Below are 23,701 nucleotides of genomic sequence, written 5' to 3'. Positions count from 1 at the left end.
TAACTACAAAAAAAAACTATCTGTAGTCAATTTTTCAAGCTGAACTAACAAACTCCCACTATTATCGACAAGATGACAAATTTGTATCATGCATATTTTCAGTAAATAGTTGTAATGCTTGATTCCTGTGGGTGACTTGTGAACCAACACAGGTGCTTGGAGAAGATCCATCACATGGCCTAGGTGACGGAGCTTGGACTGATAAGAAGACATTAAATAGAACGGTTCTTCTCCAGGAAGGCACAACATTCCAACTGGCCTCTGACAAGCTCAGAAACACACCACGATGATACCATTTTGGATTTTGGTTCTTCTGGGGACTGCAGGTAACATGGAGGAAGGGTAATGCAAAATGTTATAAGAATACCTCGTTCCAACAACAGTTGTGTGAGGTAGTGTGTGCATTACTATATATATATATATATATATAGCTACACAGGTGAAGCAGACTAATACAATGGATGTGTTCTTTCTAAAAGGTGGTGATGTTGTCTGTCCTGTATTGTTTGGGCCTATGGTGTGGTGAGATGTTAATACTGACACACAACATATTATAATATTAATTATAAACTAATATTTAATTATATTATGTTGTCATTTCCCTAGCTAAGTTTTTGTGTTGGTCTTGTGCTACATAACTGAACTGTAGGCCAGTGTGTGAGTGCTGGTAATAGTATACAGATCTTTCATTATGATATATTCCACATACAGCTGCATTAGACGATGATAAGATCATTGGAGGCTACGAGTGTCCACGTAACTCCCAGCCTTGGCAGGTTTATTTCACCTATAAGGGCCAGCGATGGTGTGGGGGCTCCCTGATCACATCACGGTGGATCATCTCAGCCGCTCATTGCTATAAGCAGTAAGTATAAGAGAAATGTGAACGTAAAGAATACAATTGTGTAAATCTAGTGTATAAATATATAATGAATGTTTATAAACATTAGACAAGCAGAAAAACAGACAGACAGACAGCTGGAAGGCTGGCCAGACAAACAGACAGACAGCTGGAAGGCTGGCCAGACAAACAGACAGACAGACAGCTGGAAGGCTGGCCAGACAGAAAAAGACAGACAGACAGCTGGAAGGCTGGCCAGACAGACAGACAGCTGGAAGGCTGGCCAGACAGACAAACAGCCAGACAGACAAACAACTGAAAGGCTGACCAGACAGACAGACAGACAGCTGAAAGGCCGGCCAGACAGACAGACAGCTGAAAGGCTTGACAGACAGACAGCTGAAAGGCTTGACAGACAGACAGCTGAAAGGCTGGACCGGCAGACAGCTGAAAGGCTGGACAGACAGACAGACAGACAGCTGAAAGGCTGGCCAGACAGACAGACAGCTGAAAGGCTTGACAGACAGACAGCTGAAAGGCTGGACCGGCAGACAGCTGAAAGGCTGGACAGACAGACAGACAGACAGCTGAAAGGCTGGCCAGACAGACAGACAGACAGCTGAAAGGCTGGCCAGACAGACAGACACCTGGAATGCTGGACAGACAGACAGACGATAGATAGATAATTTATCAGTATTTATTCATCAATACTCATTCACTGATATTACATTTTAACGTTTATTATTGTTGTAATTATTTACATTGCACCAACATATTCAGCAGCTCTTTGTAGTTATTTTGGGGGGATATAAAACAACATGTATTAACATATATGTTAATGTTGACAGAAACAAGAGGTGAAGAGGCTCAAACAAAGTTCCAATCTATAGAACATTTTAGTGACAGATATTTTAAAGATCTCAATAATGGAGATACCTTTTATTCAAGCTTGGATTATGTCAATGATACACTTAATACACTGGTAGGAAAATCAACCACGTGGCGATTTAAGTATCATCCAACCAGTGTAAGATATAAACAGCAGACTGCACAGTCTGAACATCTGGAGCTATTGTGCAGATTATTCAATGTTAGAGTTTGTTAGAATGAAAATTAAATGGTAGATCTCCATGTAGATTCCTCCCTGTCTGTAATATCAGTGTCCTAGCCACTCTAAAAGGTTTCTACATCATTCCTCATTGCAATAGACTGTGCACCACATAGCACAAAACTTAATCCAGCTGTCAAGGTATTGCTTTGGGAGGATTATCTAACTTTACTCTGTCGCCGGATTACATCAGTGAATCCATGACGGCAGCCCAAACAGTGAGATATGTACTGAACATATGGGTGTCCAGACTGGGATAAAGCTGGATCCTCTGTGTCTAAGAAACAAACTGGGTTAAACATGTGAGCGCTTCCTACATGTCTTTTTGTTAATCACAATATTAACATTGTAATGCTTTCTACATATAAAATATAATTTGAACTGTGTAGCATGTATTGTATGGTGCTGCTAAGTTCTTACACCCACTGGGGCTTCAGCCTGTATCAAAATACAATAACCCCATTCCTCAAAGCTGAATCAGAGTTAAAAAAAATAAATAAATAATAATCTTAGTTTTTTATTCATACGCAAGATAAAGCAGGGACTACTTTATCTCATGGGGATCTGATCTTATGCAAATTTTGGCAACGGGTGGAGCTTAAGCAAATCTCCATTTTGATAGTTAAGCTAATTTAGCCACAATCAAAAGAATCCGACACAAGAGGAACCTGCATGCTTCATGAACAAAGGAAAACAAAATGGTGGCACACAGGTATTAAGATCTGATGCTAAGAAGAAAAAGATAATAAACAGACACAAAGAGATGTTGCAATGGGGGGAGTATAATCACTAAGAAACAGGGGTCATAATAAAGTAAAATTTGAAAGAATAGCAAAATATGAGAGAGACGCTTAAACATCTTAATTTGAAAATCCTTCACTCTAACGTTGCCTCTTCTATTCAGACCCAAGTCCTTGATTGCTCACCTTGGGGAACATGAAACTTCCAAGGAAGAGGGAACAGAGCAACATATTCAGGTAGAAAAAGCGTTTCAGTTCTTCTACTACAACGAGTATTACATGGACCACGATTTTATGATGGTGAAACTTTCAAAGGATGCAGAGTTCAACCAATACGTGCAGCCCATCAAGGTGGCAAGGGATTGCCCAAAGGCCGAGAGCCAATGTCTAGTGTCTGGATGGGGCAATCTGCTAACATCTGGGGGTGAGTAAATATACCTATGCTCCCATTAAGGTCTAGGTTGGAACTCAATTATCAAGCATTGCTAAAATGTAATAGATATTACTTGGTTCTTATTAAATATATATATATATATAAATATAGAAAAAAATCTTGCACTCCATATACTTAGAAATATACTTGCCCGGTGCTTGTCCAGCAAAATGTAAATAAATGTGGAAAGGATAGCACTCTCAGGACTCCAATATAAAATTTAACTTTTAATTGTTAAAGTAAAAAATCGACGTTTCAGTCTGCTACTCACAGACTTTCATCAGGACTAACACATACAGAGCCAAATACACACATATATACAAATATGAGAACCAGCAATTAACTTACCCACCACCGGAATAAACTCCTACACCCTGTCTGCCCGGTCCAAAAAACGCGCGGGTTCCACCGTCAGTCACGTGTGCGTGCGTGACGTCATCACGTGGCGACGGCGTCATTACCGTGTCACGTGATCGGCCGAAATGCAGCTTGATTGGGAGAACGTTGCTATGTGACCAAAACGTCCCTAGCAACTAAAATTACATGAAATAAAACAAAAGCACAGCTTAAGGGGCATATACACAATATATATAATGGGTAAAACCCGGAAAAATGCCCAATCTAATGCACTATCTAAATATAATGCCCATATACCCATGAATGGAATATAGAAAAATATAAAGGCAGAGCAGGCATTTAAATCAATCTGACAATAAGCCAGAACAGGCATCTAAATCGAAACAGAGAGGAGCTATACATCAAAACATACAGTAATGAAGTCTGAAATAGAATGGTAAATAAACAAATTGTAGATATGGCACAGCAGCTAATGCTGCCTATTGATAGTCATATAGCATCTCAGAGTCATATACATCAAAACATACAGTAATGAGTCATATACATCAAAACATACAGTAATGAAGTCTGAAATAGAATGGTAAATAAACAAATTGTAGATATGGCACAGCAGCTAATGCTGCCTATTGATAGTCATATAGCATCTCAGAGTCATATAGCAGAATTAATTAGAGCACGATATTAGGAAATAGAGTCACCATTGATGTTGCACGTTGCACGTTATAAGCAGGGCTTCCTGCTTGTTATTTGTTTCAAAAATTGATTAAAGAGTCTGTCCAGCTTAGACTCAATATCCTGCCATGCTTTGCTGGTACCAGGAGGACACGCGGCTGCCGCCATATTGGGAGAGTCGCAGATGAGTATGTCAGCCTGGGCGGCTGTGCTCTGTGCGTCCATTAGCTCCAGACAGCCTCTCAGGGGTGGACCAGGATAACCCCCACCGATCCGAGGGGGGGGTAACGGAGCTCCTTGCGGGAAGTAGCTGCTCCTGGGCATCCCAGGATCGGGAAATCGGCCGCCTCTCCCGCCCGGTGAGCACCAGGCCACACTTGCCATGCGGAGGTAAGTAAGACTCTGTCGAGTTGCTGACCACTATTAAGCATGTCGGGTCGGTCAGGTAGGAGCAACATTGCTGGGTCATCCCCTTCTGGGGTGAAATTCGCTTGTTGATAGCTGCTTAAAGTGAGATATTGAGGGGCTCACACGAAGTGCGTCTTTCCTCCATGACAGCTAGGCCCCGCCCCCCAGAAGCTGCATTCTTAGTGAGAGGAGGGACAGTGTAGCTGCTGCTGATTTAATAGGGAAATCAATAGCTAGGCTAGTATATTCAGTGTCCACTACAATCCTGAAGAACTCATCTGATCTCTGCTGTAAGGACAGCACCCCAAAAAGCCCTTTTTAGGGCTTGAACATCAGTCTGCTTTTTTTTTTTTCCTGTGTAATGTAATTGCAGTTGCCTGCCTGCCAGCGTGTGTGTCAGGCTCACAGCGTATACTGTGCCCACTTGCCCAGTGCCATCACTCATATCTGGTGTCACAATAGCTTGCATTTAAAAAAAACAAAACGTTTTTGACTGTAATATAATAGCAGTCAGTTTCCTTCACACGTGTGCATTTCAGGGCCTTCCAGGGCACAGTGTCACACCAGTGCAACTCATATCTGGTGTAACAGTAGTGTACATTAAAAAAATACAGGGGGCTTGTTGTCACCTTTCAGGGACCCTTGGTGTTGTACGTGGCTGGGTGGAGGAATAGACCTTCAATTACATCAGTGAGGACAAGGAACGGGACATGGCTAGCTTGGTATCCAACCTTGTGCATATGTGGAGTTTGCGGTTGTGCAAATGGACTGTTTGCGGTTGTTTGTGGTGCGTTAAACGGGGAGTTTGGTCTGTCACTGTGAAGCGGGCGTAACCCTTACACTACCTGATCGATACAACATCATACCTGATGTTTTAAAGCACGTTATTCCGAACAATTTAGGAATGTTAGGTGATTTATGCCCTTTATGGATTAAAACCAGCAGAGTTCAACTATGTAATTTTCCATGTTTTGCCATGGATCCCCCTCTGGCATGCCACAGTCCAGGTGTTAGTCCCCTTGAAACAACTTTTCCATCACTATTGTGGCCAGAAAGAGTCCCTGTGGGTTTTAAAATTCGCCTGCCTATTGAAGTCTATGGCGGTTCGCCCAGTTCGCGAACATTTGCGAAAGTTCGCGTACGGAAAATGTTATGTTCGCGACCTCTCTAATCATTGACTTTGGGGATTCTTATTTACTACTGGGTTACTACCAGGACAGCTGGAATAGAGAGACATGTCCGAGTTCTGGTCATATTTTTCTATACCCTGGCCTGGTCCACATCAGTTGAAGCAAGCAAAAGGAGGCTGGCCGGAAGCAGCCTCCACCGAGAGCTTGGCCACCCTACACATGCCTAGTGGCTGGGAGAGGAAATATTGCATGTGTATGTAGCTGTGTGTATGGAAGTATGCAGATATCTATGTAAATGAATGTGAAGCAGTGTGATTGTGGGTAGCTGTGTGTATGTTTGCGAATGTGTAACTGTGTCTTTGTGTCTATGTATATGTAGTGTGAAAATGTTTTTTTGTATGGGGTACTGTATATGTGTGAGTGTATAGAAGTGTATAGCTGTATGTATGTGGTGTAAGGGAATGTAGTGTCGTGTGTAGGTAGTGTTACACTGCATGTGGGAGTGAGTATTGTGGGTGTGTTAATGTATGAGCGTGCAGTTGTTTGTATATAGGATGTGTAAATGTGTGTATGAGATTCTGTAGCTATATGTGTATAGGGGTGGGAAGCTGTATGTATGTCTGGGAGTATGTGTGTGCGCACATGAGTCCAGATCTGTAGCCACAAGGGAGAAGATGGCTTGGCCAGTAGTCCCTGGGTAAATTGACTTTTAAGACCCCTGGCGTGGTCCAAAGGATGGAGGCAGGAGGCAAAAGGCGAGGGAAACTATTGGCGGTTTACAAATAGAGTTCTGTATCACCAAATGCAACCCTATTCAGAGGTGTTTGGGTTACAGGAATTAAAAAAAAAATACATGTCTAAACATAACTGATTAGTGATTAATATTAAACTATTAACTCCCATGACTTTTAATATTATTTCCTTATCCTCTATATTTGAAAAAATGTTTGTTTGTGAGGTGTGAAAAATAAAATTAAATGTAGAAACTCCCGAACCAAAAACTATGTTTCTGTTTATCCTCCTCAAATGCAACATGTGCCTTGTCTGTGCCAGGGCTGAACTTTATGTGACTTCAATGGTATAGTTTCATGATAACTTATTGTTCCCCTTAAGAATGTATTGTAAACTCGAGTGTTTTTTTACAGTGCAATATCCCGATGCTCTACAGTGTTTAAATCTTCCTGTTTTGTCTGACGAAAGCTGCAAAGCTTCTTACCGCGATCAGATTACATCGAGCATGTTCTGTGCTGGCTTCCTGGAAGGAGGGAAAGACTCATGTCAGGCAAGTATATCTTTTTTAAATACACTTTTAAATTATTATTATTTTTTTAATAAGACAACGGAAAGGACGATAACAATTAAATAGTAACCCGTTTTATTATGATACAGATTATTATAATTATTATTTTATTATTTATATAGCGCCATCACATTCTGTAGCGCTGTACAATGGGTGGACTAACAGACATGTAATTTTAACCAGACAATTGGACGTACAGGAACAGAGAGGTGGAGGGCCCTGCTCAATGAGCTTACATTCTAGAGTCAGTGGGGTATAGTAACACAAAGGGTAAAAGTAGGGGTACGAAGTAGGTTGTAAGAAAAGTATTCATTGAGGGCTTAGTAGGTAATTTTTGACAGATCAAGGGTATAATTGTTTGACCATACTCCTGCTATGGTTACACCATATATAGAAATTCTTAGTGCATGCCACCCAAAAAAGGGTAATCCTTAAAAGGATTCTATAGTGCCAAGAAAACAAAGCCGTTTTCCTGGCACTATAGGTTCCAACAGTGCCCTGCTCCCTCACGCACCCCCTCCTGTGGCGCAGAAGAGGTTAACATCCCTTTCGTAACTCCAGCGATGTCCCTCAGCACTGGATCAGGCTCCACCCACGCTGATGTTGGCGGGGGAGACCTAATGCGCATGCGTGGCAGTGGCCATGCTCAAATTAGGATTTCCCCATAGGAAAGCATTAATCAGTGCTTTCCTATGGGGATTCCGGTGATGCTGGAAGTCCTCATGCATAGCGTGAGGACGTCCAGCATCATTTAGGCGACCAAAAGTCGGAAGTTTCTCTAGTGGCTGCCTTGTAGACAGCCATTAGAGGAGGAGTTAACCCTAGCAGGTAATTATTGCAGTTTCTCATAAACTGCAATAATTACCACTGTAGGGTTATGGGACATTGCACCCAGACCATTTCAATGAGCTAAAGTGGTCTGGGTGCCTACAGTGTCCTTTTAAATTAATTTAATTTCTACGTTTCTACGTTTTCTACGTTTCTACGAATGTAGTTGGAGGTGTAGTAAAGGTGGAGCCCAGGGCCGGCGCTACCATTAAGGCGGACTAGGCAGCCGCCTAGGGCGCCCCTTAGGAAGGGGCGCCGCCAGGAGCGCCGGCCCCCCTAATGCTGCAGCCGCCCGAGCGCTCTGCAGAGAGCCTCAGGCAGCTGCAGCTTCGCCCGGGCTGGTGCGTCCATGAGGGCGCACCGCCCGGGCGCAGCATGAAGAGAGGAGCTGACAGGAGGGAAGCGCTCAGCGCTCCCTCCTGTCACTCCCTCACTGTAGCGTGGCCAGCCCTGTATGATCCGCCGGTACAGGGAGCATTTGTCTCCTGTACCCGGACGGACTAACAGGAAGTGAACACTGAGTGTTCACTTCCTTTTAGTCCGGCCGGGTACAGGAAACAAATGCTCCCTGTACCCGCGGACAGTACAGAGCTCGGCCACGCTACAACACAGGTAGGGGAGGGTGGGGGGAATAAAGGGGGGGGGGAAAGAAATAAATGGAGAGGGAGGGAGGGGGGGGAATAAAGGGAGGGGAGATAAATAAATGGAGAGGGAGGGAGGGGGAAATAAATGGAGAGGGAGGGAGGGGGAGGGAAATAAATGGAGAGGGAGGGAGGGGGGAAATAAATGGAGAGGGGGGGGGGGAAATAAATGGAGAGGGAGGGGGGGAATAAATGGAGAGGGAGGGAGGGGGGGGAAATAAATGGAGAGAGAGTGGGGGGGAGGAGAAATAAATGGAGAGGGAGGGAGGGGGGAAACAAATGGAGAGGGAGGGAGGGGGGAAACAAATGGAGAGGGAGGGGGGGGAATAAATGGAGAGGGAGGGAGGGGGGGGGAAATAAATGGAGAGAGAGAGTGGGGGGGAGAGAAATAAATGGAGAAGGAGGGAGGGGGGAAATAAATGGAGAGGGAGGGAGGGGGGGGGAAATAAATGGAGAGGGGGGGGGGGGAATAAATGGAGAGGGAGGGAGGGGGGGGAAATAAATGGAGAGAGAGTGGGGGGGAGGAGAAATAAATGGAGAGGGAGGGGGAGAAATAAATGGAGAGGGAGGGAGGGGGGGAAATAAATGGAGAGGGAGGGGGAGGAGAAATAAATGGAGAGAGTGGGGGGGAGGAGAAATAAATGGAGAGGGAGGGGGGGAGAAATAAATGGAGAGGGAGGGGGGAGAAATAAATGGACAGGGAGGGGGGGGGAATAAATGGACAGGGAGAATAAATGGACAGGGAGGGGGGGAATAAATGGACAGGGAGAATAAATGGACAGGGAGGGGGGGGAATAAATGGACAGGGGGGAATAAATGGACAGGGAGGGGGGGGAATAAATGGACAGGGAGGGGGGGATAAGTGGACAGGGAGGGGGGGATAAGTGGACAGGGATTGAGGGGAAGGGTGGACAGGGAGGGGGGGATACATGGACAGGGAGGGTGGGGGAATAAATGGACAGGCAGGGTGGGGGAATAAATTGAAAGGGAGGGGAAATAAATTGACAAGGTGGGGGGAAGTAATTGACAGGGAGTGGAATTGACGGGGTTAGGAGGGGGAATGAGAGTGGGGAGGGGAGAAGAGAGTGACAAGGGAGGGGGGAGAAGAGAGGGACACGCAGGGGAGAAGAGAGTGACAAGGGAGGGGGGAGAAGAGAGGGACAAGAGGGTGGAGAAGAGAGGGACAAGAGGGTGGAGAAGAGAGGGACAAGGGGGGAGAAGAGAGGGACAAGGGGGGGAGAGAAGAGAGGGACAAGGGGGGGAGAGAAGAGAGGGACAAGGGGGGTAGAGAAGAGAGGGACAAGGGGGGGAGAGAAGAGAGGGACAAGGGGGGAGAGAGAAGAGAGTGACGAGGGAGGGAGAGGGGGAGAAGAGAGTGACAAGGGAGGAGGGAGAGATCGACGTCCATCACACACACACAATGCACCCCTTGCACACAGAAAAACACACAATGCATTACACACACAGACACACACACACAAGCAATTCAACCCTTACATACAATGCATCCCTTACACACACAGAAACACACAATGCATTCCTTACACACACTCAATGCACCCCTTACAGACGCACACACTGCATCCCGTACATACACAGAAACACACATTGCAGCCCTTACACATACAAACACAGATTCACACAATGCATTCCTTACACACATATCAGGACATCCCCTACTCCTGTGAACAAACTATTTGGTGGAACATGAAGGTGGACCCTGGGGCCCAGACCATGAGCTGTGTAAAGGGCCTTTAAAAAAATGGAGCTGCTTTCCGTCCTCCCAGAACACAAACAGCCTCCAGAGAGCCTGTTATACACTAGACGAGTGGAGCCAGACTGCAGCTAGAGCCCATCACCATCCTCATCTGATTGTAAGTAGGCAATCTAGTATATTATTCGTGGCACTAATCTCTAATTTACCTCACATTAAAGGGACACTTTAGTCCCCAGAACCACTGCAGCTTAATGTAGTGGTTCTGGTGTCTATAGCCTGTCCCTGCAGGCCTTTTAATGTAAACACGGCGGCACTGCAGCACTTGCGTTAGTTAACATGGGGCATTGTGATGTCATATGGGGGGGGGGGGGGGCGGCAAACTTTACTTTTGCCTAGGGCGGCAAAAATCCTTGCACCGGCCCTGGTGGAGCCATTCTGCGACTTTAGGTGACTTTATGGGTGATTTGGTACACATCTGAAATAGTTTGAACACATTGCTTTGAATTGTATTATAAGCTCTGGTGTATATGTATATATAAAGTATTCAGAAATGATGATTGCACTCCTCGGTCTTCATTAAAATCCAAAGATTTATTGGGTATACATTAAAAAAGAATCAACGTTTCAGCCCCTCTGGAGGGCTTTCTTCAGGATCAAAAAAATACATACGTGTGTAACACACTACCTAAACAGACTTATATACTCTAAAAGATCATGGAAAATAAATTAACTTACCCCAGCTGGTGCTGATGCCCGGTCGGCGTCCCTCCGATCCCAATGCGCATGCGCAAAACGGGCCAATCATTAGAACTCGGTGTTGTGACGTCATACGTGTCACCATGGCAACGGAGCGACATTGCCGCGCAGCCATGGGAGCCAGGAGACGCTGGGCGGGCGAACGGCACAGTTCTGCACCGATCGAAAATGAAAGAAAGCGATCGGTGCAGTAAAGCTATTGGGGAAAAAAAAAACAGACATGGATAAAATGAAAAGACATGTTAATGGCTGATATGCAACTCATGACAGTATAGCAAATACAAAGCATGATCATATACTACAGCTCAGATATGCTTAGTCTGCTCAAACCACATTTCTGACGTAAGCCATTAACATGGAAGGAGTGATCAGATGCTGCATGTCCTAAAAGACCACCCTGCACATTGGATACTGGGATCCCTTTTTTTGTAAACTCACTTGAAAACTGTTTGACAAAAAAGCTGTTCTGTAACATACTTACAAAACAGCTAGCTACTGCCATAAAATATGGTGGTTATGGTGCTTGAAAGGCTCATTCTACTGTTTCACATATAAACTTTCTTAGTACTTACTGCACTGCTTCCTCTGTAGCCACCATGCCATGGAATGCATTTATATACCACCCGAGTGTCCAGGGGAGGGCTGGCAGCCTTAGGCCTGGGGGGCAAAACCCGTCAAGTGGCCCATTGCGCCACCAAATCAGTTCACCATCCATGCCCACCTTTTCCTGGTTTTATAACGGATATTGATGTTATGCTAATCAGTAGCTCTTTGCCATACCCACTCCTTCACGGCTCTGACTTTCAATGTTGTCAGAGCACAGGCAGAAAATCTCTGAGCCTGTGCTCTGACTCACTAACTGAGCGCTGGAACCACGAGGGAGAGGATATGATCTGACTGCACCTACTGTTGGTGCGCACCAGTGGACCACCAGCGAATCGTTTAAATTAAATATGCTGGTGTACCCAACTTGTGAGCTGTGTTGGCCGCCGGGTGCCTCTGTTGTCATGGCACCCTGCGTGACCGCACAGCTTGCCCACCCCAACGGCTGGCCCTGCTGACACACACTGACGTTACTACTTAGACATCCCTCAATATTAATACAGACATCAGAGTAAACACCAATAAACTGTGGAAACAGAGCTGATCCCCCCAAATTTATAAAGGTTTGCTTAGAGGATTTATTGTAAGATTAAATCATGCCTCCTCCTCTCTCTCCCCCATGCGCTGCTCTGTAGGCTGGGAGGAAGTGAAGAGTAATCACAGTCTCCCAGCACAACGCCACCTGTGGCTGCATGGGGAACAGCTGTTTAATGTAATGCTAGCAGGACGGCCAGCTGCCGCAGAACCTCTTTGTTTCCGTCTCTGCAAAGGGCTCCAGGCACTGCTTGTTGTGAGTGTGAGCCACTGTAAATTAGGGGCAGAGGGCAGAGGGCACTTGCACTGCGGTCAAGACGGGTCTGGGCAGGAGGGAGTGCAGTGCAATCAGTGAACTCCCCTCCTGTGGGTCACCAGTAGACTGGTGCACCTGCCCAGGATCAGAGCCGGTGCAAGGATTTTTGCCGCCCTAGACAAAATATAAATTTGCCGCCCCCCCATGTGACATCACAATGCCCCACCCATATGATCTGCCATATGAACTAACGCCAGTGCTGCACACAGTGTGTGTTTACATTAAAAAGCCTGCAGGGACCAGCTATAGACACCACAACCACTTCATTAAGCTATAGTGTCCCTTTAATCAGAGGCGGCTCTAGACTTTATGAGGCCTTAGGCGAAACGCAAACATGAGGCCCCACTAACAAAAAAGTGTCACATATACACATTGATGCACTGTCTACCTGTGTATGTGCCTGAGAGTGTGTCTGACAGAGAGTATCCTTGTGTGTGCGAATGTATGTCTCTGTGAGCATGTTTGCGTTTTTGTCTGAGACCCTATGTGTATGGGGTAGCTGATGGTGAGAGGGAGCGGGGGGTGTGATGGTGAGAGGGAGCGGGGGTGTGTGATGGTGAGAGGGAGCGGGGGGGGTGTGATGGTGAGAGGGAGCGGGGGGGTGTGATGGTGAGAGGGAGCGGGGGGGTGTGATGGTGAGAGGGAGCGGGGGTGTGTGATGGTGAGAGGGAGCGGGGGGGTGTGATGGTGAGAGGGAGCGGGGGGGTGTGATGGTGAGAGGGAGCGGGGGGGTGTGATGGTGAGAGGGAGCGGGGGGTGTGATGGTGAGAGGGAGCGGGGGGTGTGATGGTGAGAGGGAGCGGGGGGTGTGATGGTGAGAGGGAGCGGGGGGTGTGATGGTAATGTGAGAGGGAGCGGGGGTTGATGGTAATGTGAGAGGGAGCGGGGGGTGATGGTAATGTGAGAGGGAGCAGGGGGTGATGGTAATGTGAGAGGGAGCGGGGGGTGATGGTAATGTGAGAGGGAGCGGGGGGTGATAGTAATGTGAGAGTGAGAGGGAGTAATGTGAGAGTGAGAGGGGGTAATGTGAGAGTGAGAGGGGGTAATGTGAGAGTGAGAGGGGGTAATGTGAGAGTGAGAGGGGGTAATGTGAGAGTGAGAGGGGGTAATGTGAGAGTGAGAGGGGGGTAATGTGAGAGTGAGAGGGGGGTAATGTGAGAGTGAGGTAATGTGAGAGTGGGGGGGTAATGTGAGAGTGAGAGGGTAATGTGAGAGTGGGTAATGTGAGAGTGAGAGGGGGGTGATGTGAGAGTGGGTAATGTGAGAGTGAGAAGGAGGGGGGTGATGTGAGAAGGAGGGGGTGATGTGAGAAGGAGGGGGTGATGTGAGAAGGAGGGGGTGATGGTGATTGGGGGGAGGCTGAGGGTGGTGACAGAGGGTTATGCTGAGGGTGGTGATGCTGAGGGTGGTGGGGATTAATGCTGAGGGTGGTGAGGGGCGATGCTGAGGGTGGTGAGGGGTGATGCTGAGGGTGGTGATGCTGAGGGTGGTGGGTGGTGATGCTGAGGGGGGTGATGCTGAGGGGGTGATGCTGAGGGGGGTGATGCTGAGAGGGGTGATGCTGAAAGGGGTGATGCTGAAAGGGGTGAAGCTGAGGGGGGTGAGGGGTGATGGGGGATGGTGAGGCTGAGGGTGGTGGGGGTGAGGCTGAGGGTGAAGGGATAATGGTGAGGGTGGTGGGGGTGAGGCTGAAGGTGGGGAGGGGTTATGGGGGATGGTGAGGCTGAGGGTGGTGGGGGTGAGGCTGAGGGTGGGGAGGGGTTATGGGGGATGGTGAGGCTGAGGGTGGTGGGGGTGAGGCTGAGGGTGGGGAGGGGTGATGGTGGTGGGGGTGAAGCTGAGGGTGGTGGGGGGTGATGGTGACTGTGGTGGTGGGTGTAGCTGAGGGTGGTGGGGGTGAGGCTGAGGGTGGTGGGGGGTGAAGGTGGGAGGGGTGATGGTGAGGGGTGATGGTGGTGGGGGTGAAGCTGAGGGTGGTGGGGGGTGAGGCTGATGGTGGTGAGGGTGGTGGGGGGAAGCTGAGGGTGGTGGGGGTGAGGGTGGGGAGGGGTGATGGTGGGGAGGGGTGATGGTGGGGAGGGGTGATGGTGAGGGTGGTGGGGGGTGATGGTGGTGAGGCTGAGGGTGGTGATGGTGGGTGATGGTGGTGGGGTGAGGCTGAGGGTGGTGGGGGGTGAGGCTGAGGGTGGTGGGGGGTGATGGTGATGAGGGGTGAAGGTGGTGGGGGTGAGGCTGAGGAGGGGTGATGGTGGTGGGGGTGAGGCTGAGGGTGGTGGGGGTGATGGTGGTGGTGGGGGGTGAAGCTGAGGGTGATGGTGGTGGGGAGTGAGGCTGAGGGTGGTGGGGGGTGATGGTGGTGGGGGGTGAGGCTGAGGGTGGTGGGGGTTATGGTGGTGGGGGTGAGGGTGGTGGGAGTGATGGTGGTGGGGGGTGAAGCTGAGGGTGGTGGGCGTGATGGTGGTGGGGGTGAGGCTGAGGGTGGTGGGGATGATGGTGGTGGGGGGTGATGGTGGGGAGGGGTGATGGTGGGGAGGGGTGAGGCTGAGGGTGGTGGGGGTGATGGTGGTGGGGGGTGATGGTGGTAGTGGGGGTGAGGCTGAGGGTGGTGGGGGTGATGGTGGTGGGGGGTGATGGTGGTAGTGGGGGTGAGGCTGAGGGTGGTGGGGGTGATGGTGGTGGGGGGTGATGGTGGTAGTGGGGGTGAGGCTGAGGGTGGTGGGGGTGATGGTGGTGGGGGGTGATGGTGGTAGTGGGGGTGAGGCTGAGGGTGGTGGGGGTGATGGTGGTAGTGGGGGTGAGGCTGAGGGTGGTGGGGGTGATGGTGGTGGGGGGTGGGTGGTGAAGCTGGGGGTGGGAGAGCCTACCTTTCCCTGGTGGTCCAGTGGGCTCCCTGGTGGTCCGGTGGCTCCTGCTCCCGGTCTGCAGCTCCACAGAGCTGCAGACCGTGTAATCTCGCGAGATTTCAGAGCGTTGCCGTGGTAACCCGCGGCAACGCTCTGATTGGCCAATTCTCGCGAGTCACATGGTCTGCAGCTCTGCACACTGCGGAGCTGCAGACCAGTGTCTGCGATGGTGGCCGGCAGCCAGGAGGGGCCTCGCACCCGGCGGCATACCGGGCAAGCCGCCGGGCCCCCTCCTGGTGTCAGGTCTTCGGTCAGTGACCGAGGACCTGACACACTCTGCCAACAGGCGGTTTAGGCGGCCGCGAGGCCCCCGCCAGCGCGAGGCCTTAGGCGGCCGCCTAAACCGCCTAATTAGAGAGCCGCCTCTGCCTTTAATGTGAGGTAAATTATAGATTAGTGTCACTAATAATATACTAGATTGCCTACTTACAATTAGATGAGGATGATGATGAGCTGCAGTTTGGCTCCACTGGTGTAGAACAGGATCTCTGGAGGCTGTTTGCAACTGTGGTCACAAAATTCAATGTTCTGGGAGAATTAGAAGCAGCTCCATTTTTGGGGGGCCTCTTACACAGCTCAAGGTCTGGGCCCCAGGGCCTGACGGTGAGTATGCCCATAAGGCCCACTCATAAGTCCACTTATATGTTCCACCCACCCATGAGTTCGCTCACAGGGAGTGGAGTGTGTAGGGGATGTGTTATGAGTTATTGTAGAGGATCTAATATGTGTGCTTATGGTATGTAGTTTATAGGGATACCAGTTTGTGCAGGTGATGAAGTGTGTTTGTGTGTAGTGGAAGCAGTGTGTATTTGTGTATAAGGGATGTATTATGTGTTTCTGGTTGTGTGTAAGGGATGCATTGTGTGAATCTGTGTTTGTATACATAAGGGATGCAAGGTGTGTGTCTGTATGTGTGTGCATTGAGTGTAAGAGATGCATTGTGTTTCTGTGTGTATGTAAGAAAAGCAGTGTGTGTGTTTGCATTGTCTGTTTCTGTGTATGTGTGCAAATGATGCATTGTCTTTGTGTGGGGTTGCATTGTGTGTGTGTGTGTGTGTGTGTGTAATGGATGCATTGTGTGTTTCTCTGTGTGTAAGGGAAGCATGATGTGTTTCTGTGTATGTATAGGGATGCATTGTGTGTTTCTGTGTATGTATAGGGATGCATTGTGTGTGTGTGTGCGCATAGTGTGAAAGAGCTCCCTGTCTTGCCCCCTGACCTATAGAGCTGTCCCTTCTGTCCCTTCGAGCTTCTTAACCCTCCTACTTCTTCTTACTCCCCCTTCTTCTTCTTACCCCCTCTTCTTCTTCTTACACCCCCCCTTCTTCTTACCCCCTTCTTCTTCTTACTCCCCCTTCTTCTTCTTACTCCCCCCTCTTCTTCTTACTCCCCCTTCTTCTTCTTCTTATCTCCCCTCCTTCTTATTCCCCCTCTCCCTCTTCTTACTCCCCCTCCCCTTCCCCCCTCTTTTTCTTATCTCCCCTCCTTCTTATTCCCCCTCTCCCTCTTCTTACTCCCCCTCCCCTTCCCCCCTCTTTTTCTTATCTCCCCTCCTTCTTACTCCCCCCCTTCTTACTCACCCCTTTCTTTTTCTTATCCCCCTCTTTTTCTTATCTCCCCTCCTTCTTACTCCCCCCTCTTCGTACTCACCCCCTTCTTTTTCTTATCCCCCCTCCTTCTTGCTCCCCCCTCCCCCTCTTCTTATTCCCCCTATTCTTCCCCCCTTTTTCTTATCTCCCCTCCTTCTTACTGCCCCCTCTTCTTACTCCCCCCTCCCCCTCTCCCTACTCCCCCTCCCTCTCTTCTTACTCCCCCTCCCTCTCTTCTTCTTACTCCCCCCTCCCTCTTCTTACTCTCCCCCTCCCCTCCTCTTACTCCCCCCCTCCCCTCTTCTTATTCCCCCCCTCCCCTCTTACTCCCCCTCCCCTCTTCTTATTCCCCCCTCCCCTCTTCTTATCCCCCCTCTTCTTATTCCCCCCTCCCCTCTTCTTATTCCCCCCTCCCCTCTTCTTATTTCCCCCCTCCCCTCCCCTCTTCTTATTTTCCCCCTCCCCTCTTCTTATTCCCCCCTCCCCTCTTACTCCCCCCTCCCCTCTTCTTATTCCCCCTCCCCTCTTCTTATTCCCCCCTCCCCTCTTCTTATTCCCCCCTCCCCTCTTCTTATTCCCCCCCTCCCCTCTTCTTATTCCCCCCTCCCCTCTTCTACCCCCTCCCCTGTAGCGTGGCCGAGCTGCTTTCCGGTCCACGGTCCCGGCCGGAGTGATGGGAAGGTGCACGCTCAGTGTGCACTTCCTGTCAGTCCGGCCGGTTACAGGAAACAGAAACTCAGCGCGGAACAGGAGTTTCTGTTTCCTGGAACCGGCCGGACTGACAGGAAGTGCACACTCAGTGTGCACCTTCCCATCACTCCGGCCGGGACCGCGGACCGGAGACCGGCTCGGCCACGCTACAGGGGAGGGGAGGGAGGGGAGAAGCTGCTGCAGCCGTCTGAGCGCTCTTTACAGAGCGCTCGGCGGCTGCAGCATTTAAAGGGCCGGCCCACCACGGCCGGTCCTAAAAGAATTTTGGGCGGCCTGGGGGGCAATTGCCTCCCTGCCCCCCGGCCCAGCCCGCCCCTGCGAGTGTCCCTAGTTAGGAGGGACAGTTCCTATTTTGAGCCCAAATCCCTCAGTCCCTCCTTTCTATCCTAATGTCCCTATTATCTAGGAGCTCCATATTGTTGCTGTCTGAGTGTATAACAGAGCCACACAGCAATATTACTCCCAGCAATGTGTTTTTAAAACTACAATAAATGTGTTTAGAAATCAGTCTGTGCAAATAAGATACATTGATCTTATTACATTTTAGCTACATAAATTGTTATTAGTAAGTTCCCTAACTTTCTCAGAGGCCACACCCCCACTCACACCTCTAAAATTATAGTGTCCATCTTTGTCCATTTGAAATGTTGGGAGGAATGCATATATAATTAGGGCAACATTTGGCCAGTCTGCATGTACAAATAGCACAACCCAGTGAAATATACCTAATGTCCAAATACAGGGCTCTCATGCAGGCTCCAGTACCCTAAATATTAAAAGATCACATACTATAATCACAGGAAAAGGGAAGACAATATAACAATACCTGTACATTGCTATTACTCTTACCACATATAACATAAAATATATATAACATATAACATAATAATAAATAATAACATAATAATAATAATAATAATAATAATAATAATAATAATAATAATAATATAATACCACATAAGGATAGTTAATATAACACACATATCTATCTTAGAAAAATACTTGTCAAAGCTTATAAAAATTCACCATTCGGCAGGCACTCCAGTTGTTGTGGACTACATCCCCCATAATGCTCTTACACCCATAATGCTGGTAAAGCATCATGGGAGGTGTAGTCCAAAACATCTGGAGTGCCGAAGGGTGCCTATGCCTGCACTAGGATATGTGTCCTAGCACATTCCTAAAATCCTGAGCCCTTACCATAAAGAGTCTACTGCCGGAATCAAAATCTTCAAATTCGAAACTGCCTTTAATCTCCTCCAGTTTTAAACAGATGTATAGTGAGCTGAATTGCTTGGAAATAGCACATACTCCGAGTGTCCAGAAAACAAAGATAGTTATTTAGAAAAGCGTTCTTTAAAGTCATATGTTACAAAATTCATTTGATATTTTAGTATACTACTATTAGATAACAGGGGGCAGAGGATATATATGTTTTATTACAGGTTTGTGAGCAAATATTTATCAAGCATACTCTAGTATCTTTTTGTATAAGGCCAAAACTGTGGATTTTTTTAGAAAACACAAGAGTCCCATTTTTTTTTTTTTTAACATATTTTTACATTTGAGGGTAATAGAGATAAAAGTATCACTAAAACTCACTATGTGGTTTCAAAAACCAACCAAACCAACATGAAATAAACCGCTGTGTTGTAGCCTTGAATTGGTGTATTGGTGTATTTTGGTCTTGTCTGTAACTCGGCTCTTCTATTGATGTATGAAGCCCATATTTATGTCGGTTTCTCCAATTACATGTCTTGTGCAAATGATTTAAATTACACTTTTGGCTTCTGGCAAAATCCTTATTCTCTGAAAACATTCTTGACATTTATTGCTTGTTTTTTGCTATTTACAAGGATTACGCTCGAACTTGTTGAAAATTGGAAATGCCTAACCTTATACACTTATTTTTTCGGCCTTTGACACATTATTCTACATACGTGTATGCTGACAAGACATCGAAACTAATTAAATACTATATTTCTATAGACTGGGTATTAGCGATTTAAATAGTGCTCCCTTTCTTTCGTATTTTCAATAAATGTTATTGTTAAGGTACACAGAACTCTTAGCATACAAGACAAGGCCCTAAACAAAAAGGATACGAAAGTAAGATAGGATTATCAAAATATATGCAAAGACGTGTGAAGGTGCTCGCTACAATATTGAACACAGGATGATTGTGGGCTTTATCAAAATATATACCAGGTGCTTAGACTAATTGGACTTAAAAAGGAATTGTCATTTCATATATTTTAGCACAACATAATAGACAACTAAAAGTTAGCTATTGGTTGTGCTATCTCTGTAATTTTTTATAGCTTATTTTTATTTATTTACAAGTTTTGCTCCTGCAATGTTGTATGCATAGTGAGTATGCGCGTACACGGACTGGTAAAAAAATTTGGCCCGGGCATTTTTCAATTCCAGCGGCCCATTAAGAAGGGAGCAGGGCAGAGAGGGTGTGTTTTGTCATCACCAATGACAAGCTCACCCCCTCTCAAACTGAGCATGTGGGTTCAATGCTCTTCCAGGGCAGACCAATGCACAGGGCTCTGATGAAGACCTCGAGCATGAGAAAAAGGCCCTGTATTTGTTCTGCACAGTGCAAGCTAATTTAATAACATGCTTGCCTTGCGCTGTGTTTCCTTGCAACTTGCCTCTGGTGTCTCTATAAGTGGGATAAAACTAGACAAAAGGGCCAGAAAGTATTGTTCATGTGTTTGGAGCTTGTTTGTGGGATTGTGTGGGTGTAGAGTGAGCTGATTGTGGTGTGGTATTGTATAATAAGGTCGGTTTTAGTCATGTTGTGTCTGTGGTGTAATGTAATGCATGTGTGACTAGGGGCTGTAGAGATTGTGTGTATAGGGGATGCAGTATGTGTGTGAGGGGTGCTGTAGTGTGTATATATATATAAAAAACTGAAAAAATCCCCTGCACTCACGCTTAGTAGATCCACATTAGCCGGGTGCCAAAGCCTGGACTCCAAAGATACAAAATGCCAAAAGATAGCTGCTCACCGGTCTTTTAAAATTCAAATACTTTATTTAAATCAGGATAAAATCAGGGTTGCTGATTTTATCCTGATTTAAATAAAGTATTTGAATTTTAAAAGACCGGTGAGCAGCTATCTTTTGGCATTTTATATATATATATATATATATATATATATATATATATATATATATATATATATATATATATATATATGTATATGTGTTTGGAAGTATTGTGCGTGTGCATGTGAGTGGTGCAGTGTGTTGGGGGGTTCTGTGTGTATGTGTGAGAGGTGCAGTGTGTGTGAGTGAAGAGTGAAGGGTGCAGTGGGTATGTGAAGGGTGTAGTGGGTGTGTGTGAGGAGTGTAGTGTGTATGTGAGTGGTGCAGTATGTGTGTATGTGAGGGGTGCAATATGTGTGTGTGTGAGGGGTGTAGTGTGTGTGTGTATGTGTGTGTGTGTGTGTGTGAGGGGTAAAATGTGTGTGTGAGGGTGATGTGTGTGAGAGTTTTGTGTATGTGTGAGGGTAATGTGTGTGTGAGAGTGTTGTGTGTGAGGGTAATGTGTGTGTGAAAGTGTTGTGTGAGGGTGATGTGTGTGAGAGTGATGTGTGTGATAGTGATGTGTGTGAGGGTAATGTGTGTGTGAGAGTGTTGTGTGTGTGAGAGAGGGTGATGTGTGAAGGTGATGTATGTGAGAGTGCTGTGTGTGAGGGTGATGTGTGTTAGAGTGTTGCGTGTGAGAGTTATGCGTGTGAGTCATTGTATCCCCCTACTCTCTTACCTTTAGCCTGCTGCCATCCCTGGTGGTCCTAGTGGTGAGTGAACTCTAGCCTCGGGGAGGAACCTGGTGGAACTTCAAGATAGAGCTCTCTCCCTCCCCAGCCGCATGTCTGTGCAAGTGGGTCGGTGAGGGAGATCTTTGCTCTCCCCACCGGCCCGTCTTGGACTACTGCAGGGCCGGCGCTCAGATAGCGCGGACTACATGGACCAGCCAGGGAAGTCCTGTGATCTCCATTGTTGGCCATCGCGGCCCACCGGGCATTTACCCAGTATGGCCGATGGCCAGTCCGGGCCTGCGCATACGACACAACTGGAGAAAATGGTGATTGCGAACGCACGTGTAGATGCCAAGGCACCATGGGACACAACTGGGAAGCACAGCGGAGGCAAGATTTTTTTTTACTTACCTCCACTGCATTAATTACTTTGGTAAATACCATGAAAGACATGGAAATATCACTTCTCTGGTGATAGCTCCTCTTTAATGGACCGCTTAAGTCACCCAGACCATTTCATCTCAATGTTGTGGTCTTGGTGCTGTGTTCCTGTATGTTAACATTAAATCTCATAGGAAAACATTGCATTCAATGCTTTTCTATGTGAAGCATTAGATGTGTAAAGCATTGGATTGGACCCCTGAAGGAGGAATCCATCTCTCTTTAGTGGAGAAGTGAGCAGCACCGAGGGAGTACTAGAAGAGGAAAAAGGTAAGTTAAAGGTATTTTTAAAATCTTTTTATGGCTAATGAGGGGGTTACCCTAAATCTAACAAGGGCCCAGGGCACATTTCTTTTTCTAATGCTATAGTGTTCCTTTAATGTTGTTTAGACAATCTCTCAAAAACTGAGCTCCTTGTCTTTCCTCCTCCTAATACTGATCCTCCTCTTTCACTCTCCCTTCAAGTTTGTGGTACCAACATCAGTCCATCCTTGCAAGCGCGCTGTCTTGGCGTCATACTTGACTCTGGTCTCACCTTTGAGCCTCACATCCAGCATGTTGCCAAATCCTGTAGATTCCATCTTAAAAACATAGCCCGCATCCGCCCCTTTCTTGCACCAGATACTACCAAGGAGCTTGTCCATGCTCTGGTAATCTCACGCATGGATTACTGTAACCCTCTCCTGATTGGTCTTCCCAAAAGCCGTACTGCACCCCTACAGTCCGTAATGGACGCTGCTGCTAGACTGATTTTCCTCTCTAGTCGTTTCTCTCACACCTCACCCCTCTGCCAGTCCTTACATTGGCTTCCTGTATGCTATAGGAGTCAATTCAAGGTACTAACTCACACCTATAAAGCACTGAACAACTCTAGCCCCTCTTATATCTCCTCACAGATCCATAGGTATGTCCCTTCTCGGTCTCTCCGCTCTGCCCTTGACCACCTCCTGTCCGTTGTCCGCACTCGTACGGCCAACTCGCGCTTGCAGGACTTCTCGCGGGCGGCTCCCTTCCTATGGAATAGCCTGCCTACCGCCATCAGACTCTCCCCTAGTCTTGCATCTTTTAAGAAGTGCCTTAAAACCCATCTCTTTAGGAAAGCATATGGCCTCCAAGACTAACCCTTACCTCACATACCTGTCTCTTGCCCTCTCCTAAAGGGCAGTCCACCTTATTTGATTGCAAATTCCTGTCCTAATGTGTTTTACACCCCACCTCCTATAGAATGTAAGCTCGATCGAGCAGGGTCCTCTTCAACCTATTGTTCCTGTAAGTTTATTTGTAATTGTCCTATCTATAGTTAAATCCATTCTCATAATATTGTAAAGCGCTACGGAATCTGTTGGCGCTATATAAATTGCAATAATAATAATAATAATAGACAGAGTAAATCAACTAGTCATGGTCAGAGCACCAGACGACAATAATTGATAATTAGTCAGATCTTGGACAAGGAATTTAAAAACAAAAGTTTTATACCACTACATTTGATTTTTTTTTTTTAAACTTTCATGAACTTTGTATTTTGTGTTTCTCTGCAGGGTGACTCTGGAGGGCCACTGGTTTGCAATGGAGAGCTATATGGAGTAGTGTCTTGGGGAAAAGGCTGTGCCCAGAGAGCTTACCCCGGTGTGTACACCAAGGTGTGCAACTACTTAGAATGGATACAGCATGTCATTGACAGTTATTGAAGACGCTTATTGTGCAGCAGATCGTTCCTTTGCATATAAGTTTCGCACAATATTTTATTTTTTCTAACAACACAGATTCTAATAAAACTAATGAGGCATTCACACGTTTACTAGTGTTAAATGTCTAATCCTTGGGATGTAGTTTCTAAACAGTGAGTATTGGCTATGTTAAAAAAATATACAGAGTCTCCGTTGTAAATCCCCCAA

The 23,701-nt window shown here is 47.1% G+C and overlaps 1 protein-coding gene across 1 annotated transcript; it reads left to right on the top strand.

Annotated features, from left to right (window-relative positions):
- The first annotated feature begins 230 nt into the window (after positions 1 to 230).
- Positions 231 to 23,596, top strand: LOC134578050 (trypsin-like). Its single transcript, XM_063437021.1, has 5 exons — positions 231 to 326; positions 712 to 865; positions 2,854 to 3,113; positions 6,835 to 6,971; positions 23,345 to 23,596. The coding sequence occupies exons 1-5, from the start codon at positions 287 to 289 to the stop codon at positions 23,492 to 23,494; spliced, it is 741 nt and encodes a 246-aa protein (XP_063293091.1). The 5' UTR covers positions 231 to 286; the 3' UTR covers positions 23,495 to 23,596.
- The last annotated feature ends 105 nt before the right edge of the window (positions 23,597 to 23,701 follow it).

Source organism: Pelobates fuscus, chromosome 11, assembly GCF_036172605.1.
Source record: "Pelobates fuscus isolate aPelFus1 chromosome 11, aPelFus1.pri, whole genome shotgun sequence".
Classification (NCBI taxonomy): Eukaryota; Metazoa; Chordata; class Amphibia; order Anura; family Pelobatidae; genus Pelobates; species Pelobates fuscus.
This window is presented reverse-complemented; position numbering and strand designations above follow the sequence as displayed.